At 39.0% G+C, this 15707-nt stretch overlaps 1 protein-coding gene across 2 annotated transcripts in view; it reads left to right on the plus strand.

The window, feature by feature from the left end:
* dennd1b (DENN domain containing 1B) overlaps nt 1-15707 on the plus strand; it is a 141091-nt gene that overhangs the window by 73485 nt on the left and 51899 nt on the right. For both annotated transcript variants that reach the window (XM_023339654.1, XM_014469446.2), the window contains 3 exons: nt 8190-8290; nt 11481-11526; nt 14436-14537. In XM_023339654.1, the coding sequence (XP_023195422.1) occupies nt 8190-8290; nt 11481-11526; nt 14436-14537 (249 nt within the window). The remainder of the gene's footprint in view (nt 1-8189; nt 8291-11480; nt 11527-14435; nt 14538-15707) is intronic.

The following is a 15707-nucleotide window of genomic DNA, read 5'->3' on the forward strand; positions in this document are numbered from 1 at the left end:
ATACAAGTTAGCGACCAAACCAAAGTTGCCTTTGTGTAGTGATCCTAAGTATGAAAAATGGCTCATCTTACTACAGTCTCCCCTATTTGCTCTTGCAGGTGTTTTTATTTTCCCCTCATGCCTTCTGTCTTCCTGTGTGGGAGGCCTGGTGTTAGCGGCTACATGCGCCGCCTTGAATGCCCTCTACTTCTTTCCTAGTGCAATATACCCATTTTTGTGCCCTTACGAGGCTTGACATCAACGTTTGTCAGCACAGTGGAAAGCAGAGCATGCATAATTGGTGACTTAGTGCATAGGATAAGAGAGGGAAGGGCCAATGCAGTGATAAAGTAACAGGATAAATGAGGAAGAAGAGGGAAATGTAACTGATACCAAGAACCTTGGCGGCTATATGGCCCGTTTTTTCTTTTTTTTTTTCAGATTTACCAGAATCGTTCAAAACTCAGTCAGACTGGATGGGGAGCATCTTTGAAAATCAGCTTTACAGTTTTCCCACAGATAGTGATTAGGTCATTCGATCACATAAATATGCTTCAATCTTAATTATTCCATTGTAATTCTGGGTTTTTCCGCTTTTAATAGTTTTATTTCCAAGATTGTCCCTTATTTACCATCTTACCGTCAACTTTGACCAGCTAACGTTGTCACCACAATGTTTCACAGTGGGCATATGCTAGGGGTCATTTAGTTTGTTTTTTTCACACATTGTTTTGCACTTTCTTCCTCATCTGCCGTTTCCCCTATATGACCTCTTTTGAATTCCTCTTAACAATTCAGCTTTGCTGCCACCAAAGCCAAATATGTGATGTGTATGTTCTGCTAACAGATTCTTTCCCCACATACTTGTCCTCTTGAATGTGCCCCTGATAAAGAATTTGCATTTAGGTGCATCAGAGTAAACAGGGATGAAAATGAGTGCACACAACTTTAGTTGCAGCAAATTTTAAAAACCATCTATTATTATATAGCCCAACAAAATGCATGGAAGTTTGTAATGGTAATGTGATGAAATGTGAAAACCTTCAGTTCATATAAATATTTTTGCAAGGCACTGCAGGACTGGGTTTGGCAAATGTGTGGGGATAGAGTTGGAAGTAAAATGCTAGTTGAGGGGAAATGAGCGTTTAAAGCTGGTGTGAGAAGGTCAAGAGCAGCTATGTTGATACCGTTCCTCCTGTCAAATTAAATTACACCGCCTGGAGCAGCAGCCGGTTTCTTCCGCAATCTGTTTCTTCACAGTCGAACAAGTCCAGTAAGACACTTCAGTATGGAAAAGCAGAGTATATTTTATAGCTTTTAAGTCTGCTTTATTGTTTATTCCAAAATGCGTGAATGAGATTCAGCGATTTTATGTTCCTTCAGCATCCAATAAAGAATAATGATGTGGGTTGAAAATGTTTGCTGATATGTGAGCTGCATGAGGTAAATATATATATTTTAGAATTTCCTCACACAGAGCAACATAAAATAACACTTAATTGTGCATAATGATGAAGGGAAATATAAAACTCATAAGTGTGGCTTGAAATTTTGAACCTCCTTTACTCTGATGCTCCTCAATAAATTAACAGTCTTTATGTGTGTAGTTGAATCTCGGTGCAAATCCAGCTGTTTGGTGTAGGCCACATTGTCCATCGACAACAATAATGACCAAACACTGTCATGGAAAATTTTATTCTATTTTCTTTTATTTATTTTTATTTTTATTATTATTAGAACAAAAAAAAAAGATCAACACAGGTATACAGAAAAACAGTATACACAATGTCCATCTGTACCACAGCCAGGAATCATTTACATTAAAAAAAACTAAATTTAAATTGGGGTACAAATTATATTTTGGATGCCTTGAGTTGCTTGAATCTAGACAGTAATTTAAAATATAAAACTACAAAACTAAGGGATTCAGTGATTTTCTGGTTCTCCATTGCCTTTACACATTCTGTAAAAAGTATTCTAGAATACAGCCTGGAGATGAACATAACATAACTAGAATCTCATTTTTTATTGCCATTCCTTCCTCGCTTTCAAGCTCTTTATGCAGAAATATATTTTTTGTCTTAACTCTCTGAGAAAGATTTTTTTTTAAAAGTGATACAAGAAAAATAGATGTTTTTGAATTTGGATTCATGGAGAATCTTAAAGTAGAGATATCTTATAAAACAATATTCCAAGCCTTGAGTAACTTCAATCCATTATCCAAAAAAGAAAAAAGTATGGTACAGCTGTAAATCTACCAATACATGGCTGCCCACCTAAACTGAATAGTAGGATAAGTAACACATTATTTAAAGAAGCAGCTAAGAAGCCCAGGGTGAGTCTGGAGGGGCTGCAGCGATTCACAGCTCAGCTGGGGAAATCTGTTAACGGGACAACTTTCTGTCCTTTACTCTACAACTGTGGTCTTTATAGAAACGTTACAAGAAGGAATCCTGTGCGCAGTTAGCCACAAGACATGTGTGCCACAAGACATGTGTGCCACAAGAAGGTGTTCTGGTCATGTCGCTTTCTGACCTACTCGCAAATCTGTGAGTAGAACAACTCAACTTCAAAACTCAAACTCAGTCAACTTCTTCCATTATCTATTGCCACCTTCATGTTTTCACAATCCCATAGTGAAACATGATGGTGGCAGTGCCATGGTGTGGTGATCCTTTTCGTCAGCCAGGACAGTGAAACAGGAATCTTGGAAATAAATCTATTTTATGCAAAGTTTGAGACTGAGGTGAAGGGTCACCTTCCAGAACAACCCTAAACCTACAGCTGGAGCTGCAGTTTGTATCAAAGCATATTGATGTGTTAGAATGGCACAACCAAAGTCCAGACCTGAATCCAAATGAGAATCTGGGGCAAGGATGGGAAATTGACATTCACAGATGCTCTCCATCCAAGCTGACTGAGCTAGTGCTGTATTGTAAAATAAATAAATAAAAGTTATAGATGTGCAAAGCTGGTGGAGACATATCCCACAAAACATGTAGGTGTAACTGCAGCAAAATGTTGCTTTGCAAAGTATTGGTTCGGGGTGGCTGAATACATATGAACATTTATCAGATTTTTATTTTAAATAACAGTTGTATCATTTCATTTCCATTTTACTAGTATGCTTCACTTCGCATTTATTTATTTATGAAATCACAGTAAAGCACACCGAGGTTTGTGTTTGGGACGTGACAAAAAGGAAACTAATTGAATAGTATGAATACTTGTGCATGGCATCAATAATAATGAATTGCTACACATGCAGATTCACTTAACCTTTTGCCCATTTGTTTATGTAAGTGTGGTTTAATGTAAAATTTTAGAAATAGTATGGATTTTTTTTTTTCCTAAAATGCTTTTTTCTTGCAAACATGAACTACATTCAGTAACAAAGAAGAAAACAAGATCTTCTGAAAATTGGAAAGACATTTGATAACAGCCAAGATCGCTGATAACTGTGCTGAAATCTTTCTATTTGTTTTTAATGTAATTTACACTTGTCTTCATTGTTGTAAGTGAATATTAATTAGTTTTATTTTTGTGTTAGAGCTGCATAATACCTTGAATCGCAGTTGTCATCGCAGTTTTAATGTGTGAAACTTCACAGGCCCAAAAGACTGCTCGGATGCAATATTTGTTTTTTTATTATACTTGAAGTGTCATGAATTCACCCTCAGCATGCATTTAATCCGTTGGATTACATGGTTCACTGTGCCTGATCTCCAAATATAATGTAAATTTTAGTGGCTGAGTTGTTTAAGATCACTTCAGGTATTGGGGACATTGTGATGATTTAAAACAATGATGAGTAAAGTTTCTAATAACTTGCGGAAGCAAAACTTTATGAAATACTGAGCTGTTTGCTGCTTGCATGAAGTACGAAATTAGACTGGATTTACACAGCAGGTCTTTATGCTCAATTTCAGTCGTTCATGCCTTTAATCAAGCCCGACCGCAGTGAGACTTCTGTGTGAAAGATTTATGACCCCAAATCGACCCACATGTGCAGAAGAAGAACGATGACGTCACGCAGCAGCGCGTTGTTTACGGAAGTAATATGCCGTCTATGGATCGATTTTAAAGTTTATTCAGCAAAGAAAGCTGAAAGTATTGTTACAAGATCATAACAGAAATAAAAAAAAAGCAACAGATTTTTGTGCAGCATTGACTGCAACTTTTGTTGGATGTATAGTAAGACCCAGGAGTAAGAGTGGAGTGATGTGCTTCAGTGACAGACTTCTTTTCCAAGTTCATAATCATAATTTTCATACAATGTTTACATCAATGTATGATGTAAACAATGTATGAAAGTTGGATAAAATGCAACATCACTGTTCAGACTGAAGACACTTTGAAACAACTGGATATGTGTCCAAATTAATTCCACATATGGAAGTGGCACAGATTCGATTTTTTGGGGGTCATTTGGGCTGCATTTGCCTGTTGTGTGAATGTTACCTTAGAGTTGGAAGTTGACCAACTGGTGTCTGAATTCTGAGTTTTAGTTTGGCTTCCGGTGTCAAAGTTTGCGTTCATCTTGTCCTTCTTTATTCCTTCTTTCTTCACCAACTTTCCCCTCCTCCCCCTCTGTTCTGTCTTTCCGTCCCTCCGTCTGTCCCCCTTCGCCCCCCGTCCGTCCTTTAGTCTCACTGAATGGGTCTGCAGAAACCGTCGTTCGTTTGGCCACTTTCCGCCTAAGCCACAGCACACTAAAAAGCTCTCAGGGCAGAACCAAAGACCTTGACTGCTTTTTGAAGCAGGCTGTCGCTGTATAATCGGTTAGCTTCTCTCAGCGGAGGGGGCAACACACACACACACACACACACCCCTACACACACACACAGCATAAGAGGCAGGCAGCCCCTCATTACCGGGCAGAGCCCTGGTCCCCAAGGACTGGACCCAGCACCTAATCCTGTATTTGTTCTTGGGGACTGTATCTGTGATTCTCCATTGAATGGAATATTAAGCACCCAGGTCTTTTGTGGAGCGTGTAAGCCATTTGGCTCCACTCATCTATTATTTATCAGCCTGGCAAATATTTTATCAGCCTTAGCCTCTCATGACCCACTCTCATGTGAAGCTCTCCTCTAAATGAAGAAAAACCGGGGGGTTATTATTTTTTTTTCTTTTCAATTTATCTCCCGTTTTACTTTTTGCCTCATTTGTTCTAAAACCTGGACAAGGACACAGGGATTTGTATTAATCTAAGAGTTTTGAGAAGCAAATATGTGAACTATTCCTGTGGAGTTCCTTCCAACTTCCTTTATCTAAGGAAGGACACTGTTGCCTCCATCGCTTTGAAGATAACAAATAAAAGAGGAGCGTAATCTAGATTTGCGTTATAAATCATAATCCAAGTTTCGGACTCCCTTTCCCAGCCAGCTCCCCCGAGCCCAGCCACCCAGCCTGAGCCGGAGCGAGACAGAGAGAGAGGGAGACTTGTTTTCACTTTCAACCTGAGAGTAAATCATGCCAGTTGGGGGGCTCACCTTGAGGCCTAGTGGAGATAATTGGAGTTGGTTAGCGAGGTGTTCTGTGCCATTACCTCCTGGTACCAGCGAATGGCTGGGGCTTGTCTCGCACTCCCAGAGGAGGAATCCACCCGCCTGTTGGCTCCTCACTCAGCGTGCGTGTGTGTGTGTCTCAGCGTAGGTCCGCAGGCAGATTGGTGACCCCTCTTCATCACGATTTAATGGCCCCTTACTAGACGGAAGAAGGGTGTGATAGTTTTGATAGCCCTTCTTTTCGCCTAGCGCACTCAGTTCAGCTTATTAATATTCATCGCATTGATTTATTTTCAGAATTAACAAAAAAAAACAAAGTGTTTGCCAAGAAATTAATCCTGACAGGAGTGTGGCATTGTTGTTTCATTTCCAGACAGCAGGAAGCAGGAATATGCATATGCAGATACACAGAGCAAGACACCAATTAAATGTTGATTAAGTCTTAAGTATTGTGGGACTCTGTGTGTGAAAGACAATAAGAAAGAAAATCATTGCTTTTTGTTTGCCGGCTGATATGAAAAATGAATGCAGTTAAAACAAATGGAGGAGGGGTGGGGGGCTGGACACACGAACACATGAATGCTTCTTTTCTTTCTTAGATGCCTGAGCTTCATCAGAGGGTGTATTTGGATGCCCCCCACATCCTCTTCATCTTTTTCTTCATCTCTTCCTCTGGCTGCGGTTGTTTTCAGCCACCGCGCTCTCCGGCTTTTGGCCGGTCAATTGTGACACTCTGCGTGTCAGCGAGCTGGGGGGGTCTCCTGGTAGCTGTGCGTGTGTGATAGTGTGTGTCCGCTTCACACTTTGGCTGTGAAGCTGCAGCGGTATAACGGCGGCTGCTGCTGCGGGGGTCCCGGCGGTATTGGCCTAGCCCGCAGTCTCTCTTGGCTAACTCATGTTTCATTCTTTGGCAATTTGCCCTAATGAAGTCCCGCAGGAGCCCCTCAGACCTCTGTTCTCTTTCCATATTTAATCATGTTATTTTAATCTGGGGGATGAGCTAACGCCTCTGTCTCCTGCTGCGTCTCTCTGTGTAGGCGTGTGTGAGTGTGTGTGTGCTGCAGGTCATTACCATTGCTGAGTTTTTGTGACATGTCATGTCAGGAAAGGAGGGGGCCGCTTGCTTTAAGACAATGGGAGACGATGACTTTAATTCTGAGTGTAATATTGGTTTGACAATGTAAAAAGGCTCTTTGAAAAGCAATGTCATCCTTACATGATTGCGGCTCATTATTTGTTAAAAACGAGGTTAATTATTCCATTTTTTCCCCAGTCATTTCTCCGTTTTTCTCAGATTTTTATGGCTGCTGTCAGTGCTGTTTTTGCCTTTCTTTTGTTGTCTTTTTTTGTGCAGGTCACAGCACAAACCCTTCTTCAATAGAAATACTTTGACTTCATTGTTTTCTCATTTATAATAGAAAAGCATATTTTTTAGACAAAAAATCAATGCAGAGCACAACACTTTAATTAAAACAAATGTTGCCTTACATTAGGTCAAAATATTTTCCCTATTTTATGCCGATCTCTTTTCTCCTCTATTGTCTTTTTCATCAGGGTCAAGGAAACATCCAGCCTGCTTGTTTAGGTTTTAATCTGTTTTTTTCCCCCCTGTTTTCTATAAAAAGTTTATTTTTTTATGGCTTTTATTTATTCTCACCTCAATTTTTCAATGAGTAGCATAATTACAGGCACCTGTTAGTAAGTTATACTATCATCAACAATTAAATTCTGTCAATAATTTCAAAAAGTAATTGTGGCTCACACAATTTTTGTGAATGACTGCTGATTTGAGATTTGGTCAGCCCACTGTCACTGACTCCAAAGAACATATGAATTTTTTGTCATACTGGCAAAATTTTTCTAAGGTTTCTCTTAGAAAATTTTATTAATTTATTTATTTTATCTCAGTGAGACACTGTGTTGAATAAAATAAATATGAAATGAATTAAAAAGGAAAGTTAAGTGGAAGGAAAAACTGGCAGAAAAAAGAAACTGACGATCACAGCCTTGAGAGCACTCTAATGCCAAGCCTATCCAAGAGTTCAGAGGAGAATTGTAAGGTATAAAGTGGAGATTGAGTCAGTGTTTCAAGAGCAAAAAAACACAGACATATCCAGAAAAAGTGCTGAATTGGGCTAAGGAGAAAAAAAAAAAGAAGAAATTTATCTTTTCAGATGAAAGTAAATTTTGTATTTAATTTGGAAATCAAAGTTCCCAGTCTGTAGGAGGGGAAAATAGCAATCAGCAAGTCCACATGCCTCATTGATGCAGTAATTCATGCTAAAAGAGCCCAGGTAAAATATTAACTTCATAAAGTACAGCAGATCAACAAACTTTTTTTTCCCTTTTTAGTTGATATTTCTGTCTGTAAAATATGTATTTTATTTGGTCTGCTGTAATATTTCTGAATTTGGGGATTTCATCCGCTGAAAGCTGAAATCATCAAGATTCACAGAAGGAAAATGCTTGAAATGTGTTCATGTTGTTTCCCATTCTGAATGACAGATTAAAACAATCAATCAATGATATCATTATGTATTGAAATGAACATGTAAATCTCTAAAATAAAAGCATATTTTATTAGCCTAGATGTTGTTAGTAATAGTTGCTGTGGTTTTGTTGTGTTTGTAACAGTGAGAAGTCATTTCTCTGTATGTAAAGTTGGGCTGACGGTGTCCCCTCCTGTCTTTCTGTGTGTAGTTAACTGCATGCGTCCACGGTGCAGCGGCTTTGCTCTTTCCGATGTACTGGCAGCACATCTTCATCCCGGTTCTGCCTCCGCATCTTCTGGACTACTGCTGGTAAGCCTGACAACCTCTAAAGCACAATCATTATCAACTTAAAGAAAAATGTTTCTGCTGCTATTTTTTTTTTCCTTCTTTTTCCACCGTCTCCTCTTTGCTGTCCGCGCCTGATGCTGGACCCCGGCATCCAGACGTATAGCCACACACACTGCGTCAGGTGCAACAATTATGCATCAGTTTTAGCCACTAAGATCTCTGTGTTAAAGCGCTGCCACACATGTTCACACGTTCTCCCACTCAGTCTTTGTGTTTCTGCGCGTACGCCTTCTCCAGCACTGCTCCGCACATAATGAACGGACCAGATCACCTTACTCTATATTTTATGGCAGTTCTTAGCGGCACGCTCTCATCATGGTCTGAACTCTCTGAGGGGTTCATTACCTTCCTTCCAACACAAATCCAACAAATCTGATTGGACTTGATTGAAACTGAACGGAGAGCAGAAGTAGTGTCTACAAAATCTGCATGGTTTCAGGTTAACTTTTTATCAGTGCAGACGTAGTGTACATGTGTTGACGTCAGCATGGTTGAATGGGATTGCTTGTACAGTGCAGAGCATTTCCAGGAGGGACGGATCATCTCAGCGAAACTATTCCTCACTGACAGGGAAATGTGATTTCCATCACTCTGCAAAGACTCATCGTTACCTTATTAAATGACGGGGTGTCCTCCGTTCCCTGATGCGATAACTAAATTACATTAGATGTTCTGTGTTCCTCTACATTACATCTGAAATTCTGTAAGTCAAAGCTGGGCATCCAATAAACACGACAGGCCTGCCTATTTGTTTTTATTCTGTCACTTTAAAGTGATTACAAGCTTTTGGTTTATAAATCACTCTGACCAGAAACATGCTAAAGTAAAGGACTGTAGGAATATCCAGAAAGCCTCTTATTTTAATTTTTTTCAAACAAGGAAACTTTTTATGATATTCTTACACAGGTAAGCGGTTTAAAGAGAAAAATGAAAAATTACATTGAAAGACAAAGTTTTAAGAATAATAGTGAAAGTGAAAAAGAAACTGCAAAATGCAAAAGACATTTTAGAAATGTACTGATCTGAAAAAGCCAACAGTTTGTTGGAAATCGTGTGTTTTCAGTGAGTTGTTTCCAGTGCTAAGCAACATAAACAAATAGGTACAACCCAGTTGCACCCAGTTGCAATAATTTTTAACATTATTAAAAATATATTTACATAATCTAATTCAAAAATTTTAACTCATGCATAACTTAGATCTTTTACACACAGAGTAATGTTTTCCAATCTACTAGTTTTGAATATTACAGTTAATGAAAAACCCCAAATTTTGCTTCCCACAGAATAGGGATGTTATTTTTGCAACTGAAAAATATGTTCATGTTCTGTACAGCGTATGCGCATATTTATGGTTTGGGCTCCTTTTGCTTGACTTCAGCTCTTATACATTGTTGGGTTTGGTGTCTCATCTTCCTCTTGATAATTAGGTCAGGTTAGCTTTGATGGCCAGTCAGACTGATAGTTCCCATTGTTACTTTATATTGGAGCTTTTGACCGTTCTTGCAGGTGCCAAAACCTTCTAGAAAATGGACACTGGTAACCATGATGAGCTTGAAAATGTGCTGTTAGATCTCTGCTCCCACTTTGGGTTTGATAAGACACAGTGGACCAACACAAGCCAACGATCCTGGCTCAAAAAAATCAGCATTATGGAAACTTGGCCTTAAATAACTTGTCATGTAGTGCTTGCCTTCAATTCTGAATCCACCAAATTATCGATTGGGCTTCACCAAGTCCTCTCAAGATTGATTTAGCTGTGTTAATTGTGCCCTTTTTTCCACCATATTTTTTCTTCTAAGTAATTGTCCATTCATATATTGGGATGGAGCTTTCTTAAACCTTATCTTCTTTGTGAACGGTGACAGTGACCGTCTTGCACATACCTGTCAAGTCACTGTTGTATTAAAAAAAAAATTGTGGTCTAATATTCTAAGAAACTGAATGTTGTTTTTTTAAATCAACTTTAACAAAAATGCTATTTTCTGAACGCTACTTCCTTTCTTTTTGTTCTGATCCTGGAAACACTGAGTGAATAGATTGAACCTGAACAGCAACTCTGAGATCTATTCAGGGCCTAATCCCTTTATTACTTTATAAACCAATCACTATCCTTTAGATTTCAGAGAACCTTTAAGGTAAGTATAATCACATTTAGTGATACCGTCAATTTTTGAGTTAAAACATAAAAAAGAGAATCTCAGAAATACTCCTTGGAATACGATCAGTCATTTACCAGCTGTCTCTGAGGAGATTCAAGTTGCCTGATCAACTTTCGTTGCTGTCTACGTTCTTAAACTATGTTCTATTCACACATTAGTGACAGCAGTGTGTATTTTTCTGTAGAGGCAGGAAAAGGGAAACAGCATTTATTGCACCTGGATTCTATAAAAATAACTCCACTGTTCTGAGGGCCTTGGATATAAAAAGGCTTGTTGCTGGCTGTGACATTATCATGTTATGACATCCTGATATAGAAAAGAATCTACATTTCAGATTATTTTCCAGTGTACGTTTAGTATTTTGTTCTGTGTTAAGTATTGGCTTAACATAAATCGTCTTCATTTTTGATGTTTTGTATCTTTAATTGATCAGTCTGGATTATCAGACATGTTTTTCTCACAGATTAGTGTATAAAAATGGACTAATCAATCACACAAGGTAAAGACTGACTCAATAATATACTGTAGAATCTGATTATTTTTTTCCTTTTAATTAAACTTTAACACTTTTTATCTATAAAAACATTAACCAGCATGCAGTTGGAAAAGTTTAATCATATCCTTTGAAGTATAAATAGGATTAATCTATTCTCCTATTTTTTGTTGCATTAAAATTTGCCACCTCTATCAAAGAACCTGCAATATATTCTGTTTTTATCTTTTATATCTTATTGTCCTTAAAAAGAAAAATCAGACTTGGTCAAATGTAAAATTGTAAAACAGAAAATTGGTATGTGCCTGGAAAAATCCAGATCGGTGCATGTCTTATTTATGAATTTTGGAAAAAAGCAACAGATCCATACAGTGAAGACACTTCAATCTTTAGTTATTTAAATTAGTATAAAATGACTGAAAGGTAGATGCTATTTTCCAATTAAACATTGCGTCTGTATACACCACTAACAGATGTCTTGTACTTTCTACATCCTCAGTGCTCCGATGCCATACTTCGTGGGAGTTCACTATAGTCTGCTTGAGGTATGTTACCAGATTAGTTTATCCATGCATATGCTAAAAATGTTACTGTAAAAAAGTCAAGATGCTCCATGAATGTCCTATGTTTTGAAACCGGGGGTTGAAATGTGTAAACGGTGAAAACTGATTTTGATTATTCATTGCTAATCCAGATGTTTTGTTGAACTTCAGTGTCGGAAACAAATGACGACTCAATTCTGAGTTTGTGTCGAATATTTAAGAGTTAATTCATCATGAATGAAAGGATGCTACTTTTAAAAATCCCAACTTTTTACACTTTCACATCTTTTTCTTTTTTAATTATTTTTTTTGTCTGTTTCTGCTCTGTCTACTGCTTGTGTGTGCCTTGGCTTCTGAACCAGAAGTACAGAAGGCAGAGACAGAAAGGCAGAAAAAGCATCTGCAAACAAAGAGCTTTTCTTCTTCATTGTTAAACCCTGTGTTGGTTGGGGAGCAGGCCGTCATCAGTGCGACTGTTTCATGTGAACGCATGACGCAAGAGCCCACACATTTTTGCACTCGTGTGCGAGTGCTAGTTTCTAGGTGTGTGCGTGTGCGTGCATGTGTAAATGCCTATAATGTTATGCACACGTGTGTTTGCGCTCATGCGCGTGCGTGTGTGTGTGTGATACTTGTATGACAGTTGCGGCAGTGGCAGTATTTATCACACTCTGCATCCGTGACAGACCTTCTTTCCGCCACTACATAATTAGTCCAGATCAGCATGTGAGCCTCCGCTGCACAGGCTGTCACAAAAGTGACAAACTAGAAATTCACACACTATGCTGCCTCCCACCCCACTCACACATGCACGAACACCCCCACACACACACCACACCTGCCCATATCCTGCACCACACTGAAATAATTGTTGAATTTGTCGCCATCAGGATGCGCACGGCACAGCACAGCATCGCTGGGTTGTTGTTGATGCATGATGTTTCTGGTTCTGTGGAACGCGCGCTTAGAGTCCAAATGTTTCCTCTCAGCCCCATTCTTCATTTTCCATGTGTGTGTTATAGTAAATGTGGTCTACTTTAATTTTTTCCTCCTTTCGCAATTTTTTATTGTTAATTATCAAGCCTTGTAAGACTTTCTCTGTAGTGCTTGAAATAGAAAACAAATTCCTTACTTGTGCACAAAACCTTGGCCAATAAAACTGATTCTGATTCTTAATTTAATCCGATTTTATGCAAAGAATATGTATAATTAAGATAATCCAAAATGGTCAAATCATTTAAATAGATTTTAACACAATTACATGCACTCCAATTCTAATTCAATAAAGTTCAGTGAAATTCAGTTTATAACAAAATTTGTGTGAAAGTTGTCTTTAAAAAAAAACGTTTTTTCCCACTTTACAGGTTTTGTTTCTTTTTTTTACTTCAATATTTCAGATCATCAAACATATTTGAACAAATACAAAATGCAGTTTTCAAATTTGAATAAGTAAAACAGAATCACTGTCACCCAAATCTGACAAACAGTTGTGATAACTGTTGAATGAGTCTTGCGGCCTCTTCTTCTTTGCAGAAGTCTTTTAATTCAGCCACCTTTTGAGCATGAACGGCCTATTTGAAGTCAGCATCTAAATCTGTTCATTTTTATTCTTTCTTTGAGCTTTTCAGGGATATTTATGCTGCATATTTTGGATCATTGTCCCTTTCCATAGCTTTATCACTCTTGACTTTAAGGTGACAAGCTGATGGAGAGAAACATTCTCCTTCAAAAAACTGAGCAAAAATCTTAGTCTTGTCTTCCAGCAACGCAAAACCAAACTAACACCACTATGTTTCACTGTACGTATAATGTTCTTTTCTGAAGTTACTTTTTTCCCAGGATGCAACACTACCCAAAAGGTTCCTCGTTTTCTCAACAGATCACAGATCATTTTCTTTTCAATCATCAAGATCTTTGTTTGCATATGATGGATAGGTCAAAGTGTAATTTTGACCTTCCAACTGGTTCTCAACATTGACTCTTACTAAACCTTAGTCATGGTGCTTTAACCCTTTTCAGACTGATAGATGTTAATGTCTCATCTGCTTTTGAACGTAACCAAGATCAGGGCATGATCTGTTCTTTCTGATCTATTAGCCTATAGATTCTGTTTAAGTAACTGGTGTAGCTGTAGCAGTGAACAAAAAATATGGGCAAGCTCATGTAGTTTATTCACTAACATTGGTGGGTGGATGGCTATTTTTCCTTTTGACTAATTAAATTATCTTTTGGAAATTTATGATGAATTTACTTCTGTTATTTTACTTTGATATTAAAATTTGAACATTTAGTTGGGATTTAGTTAGTCTCTGTAATACATAAAAGCATCAAGCAGGCCTTATATGTTAATGTAGAATTATGCCGTTTAAGAAGAGCTTTAGACATTATACACAAAAATATTTGTTGTTATAGAAGAAAACTTATAAATTATTATCTATTATTAGTTCCGCTAAAATTCAGACCACTTTAAAAGTTCTAGTTTCAGAATTTTGCTATTTTTTTTGTTATTGTCAAAATTTGAGGAATGCTTCTTTCATAACATGAAATAACAATAAACAAGTTCATAAAATAATAACTTTATAACACAATGTTTCACGATTTAACTTGAAAAATAATTGTTTTGTACCAGAAAACCCCCGATTTGTTGCAATAATCTGCATTTTCCATCCCAGCTTTCATGTGTCTCAGGATGTTCTCCCAGCCGTCTTTCCCTTTTGCTGTTTGTTTCAGGTGATCACAGAATCATTCCTCTTTAAGTCGAGTTTTGCATGCTTGTGCTGTGACTCAACAGACAGTGGAATAAAACAGACACACGCAGTTCCAGTCCCTGCGTTTTTCCAAACTCAATATATTATGAAGTTTTCATTCTGTCCACAGCTGCTATAGATCACACTACACATTTTGTCTTATAGAGGGTACGCAGTCGATCACTGGAGGATGTGGTCATTCTGAATGTGGACACAAACACTCTGGAGACCCCGTTTGATGACCTGCACAACCTGCCCAGCGATGTGGTGAGAAACACACAACCGTCTCCAACATCTCAGCCTTTTATTGTGTCATTCCACATGCAACACATCAAGGTTATTTTCCCTCTCTCCTTCCGATGTAATCTCGCTCTCACATCTCTGCCCACATGTGCACGCAGATCCGCGAGCACACCCACATCCAGAAACTTGTCAAAGTACAGCGCTGTCCCCTCCCCACATCATTAATGACTGCAGCTCTGGCTTCTCAGATTGTGACTGTCTAAAGTAAACTCCCGTCGCGTCGTATGACGCTTGAAGGCAAACAGCATTCCCCGACCATCAGAGGCATGTGGGAAAATGTGAAACTCCCTTCCCTTCATCTTCATCCATTCTAATCATTATTTCACAAAGTCTTGCGTTGCTGCCTGCCCACTGGCACGTTTCTGAGAGATAGGGGGAGGGAACGAGGCAGAGGAAAGAAAAGAAAAGGCAGAGATGGGTGATTTTGTAGGGGGGGAGAGAGTGGGTAGAAAGGGTCCAATTACCAGTGTGGGCAGTGAAGCCACCTGCCAGCGCATCGTCTCTTTAATTAATGGAGCGCTGACGCTGGTCAGTGCTACAGGAAGCATCGCCGTGGCGTCAGGGTCACTCACACTTTTACACACACATCCACAGCAACAAGGAACAACACATGCACTTGTCTCCCCTGTCTTGGTGGAAGAAGGAATCTGTTTGTTTAGTTGGTCTTCACAGTGTGTGTATTAAAGCTCCTCTGTGAGGCGCTGGGATCCCAGCTGAGGCGGTGGATGCACTATTACCCACGCTGCTAACAGCATACGCTCAGGTTCCACTGCCTACTGGACTCCTTCCCCCAGCAGCACTACATAATTCAACCCACTGCCCAGCAGACCCCAGACCTGCTCACACTCCCACACTTCTCTGGTTCTCCTGATTTAGCACTGCTCTGCCAACATTGACTGCTAGCGTGTACGAACGTCTCTTTACCTCGTGAGTTCTTTTCTCCACTTTATAACATTTTCTGCCGACTTTCAATCCTGCCTGCCTTATTGCTTTCCCGGCTGCTCGGGTTTCATGGCACCTGTCTGCCTACGTGTCTCTCTCGCAGTACTTCCCGCCAACCTGGACGTCTCTTGCACCCGCTGTTTGCTTTCTCATACTTCTCTGCCTGTGTGCCTGTCTGGCTGCAGTACCGTC

This window comes from Xiphophorus maculatus, chromosome 9, assembly GCF_002775205.1.
Source record: "Xiphophorus maculatus strain JP 163 A chromosome 9, X_maculatus-5.0-male, whole genome shotgun sequence".
Taxonomy (NCBI): domain Eukaryota; kingdom Metazoa; phylum Chordata; class Actinopteri; order Cyprinodontiformes; family Poeciliidae; genus Xiphophorus; species Xiphophorus maculatus.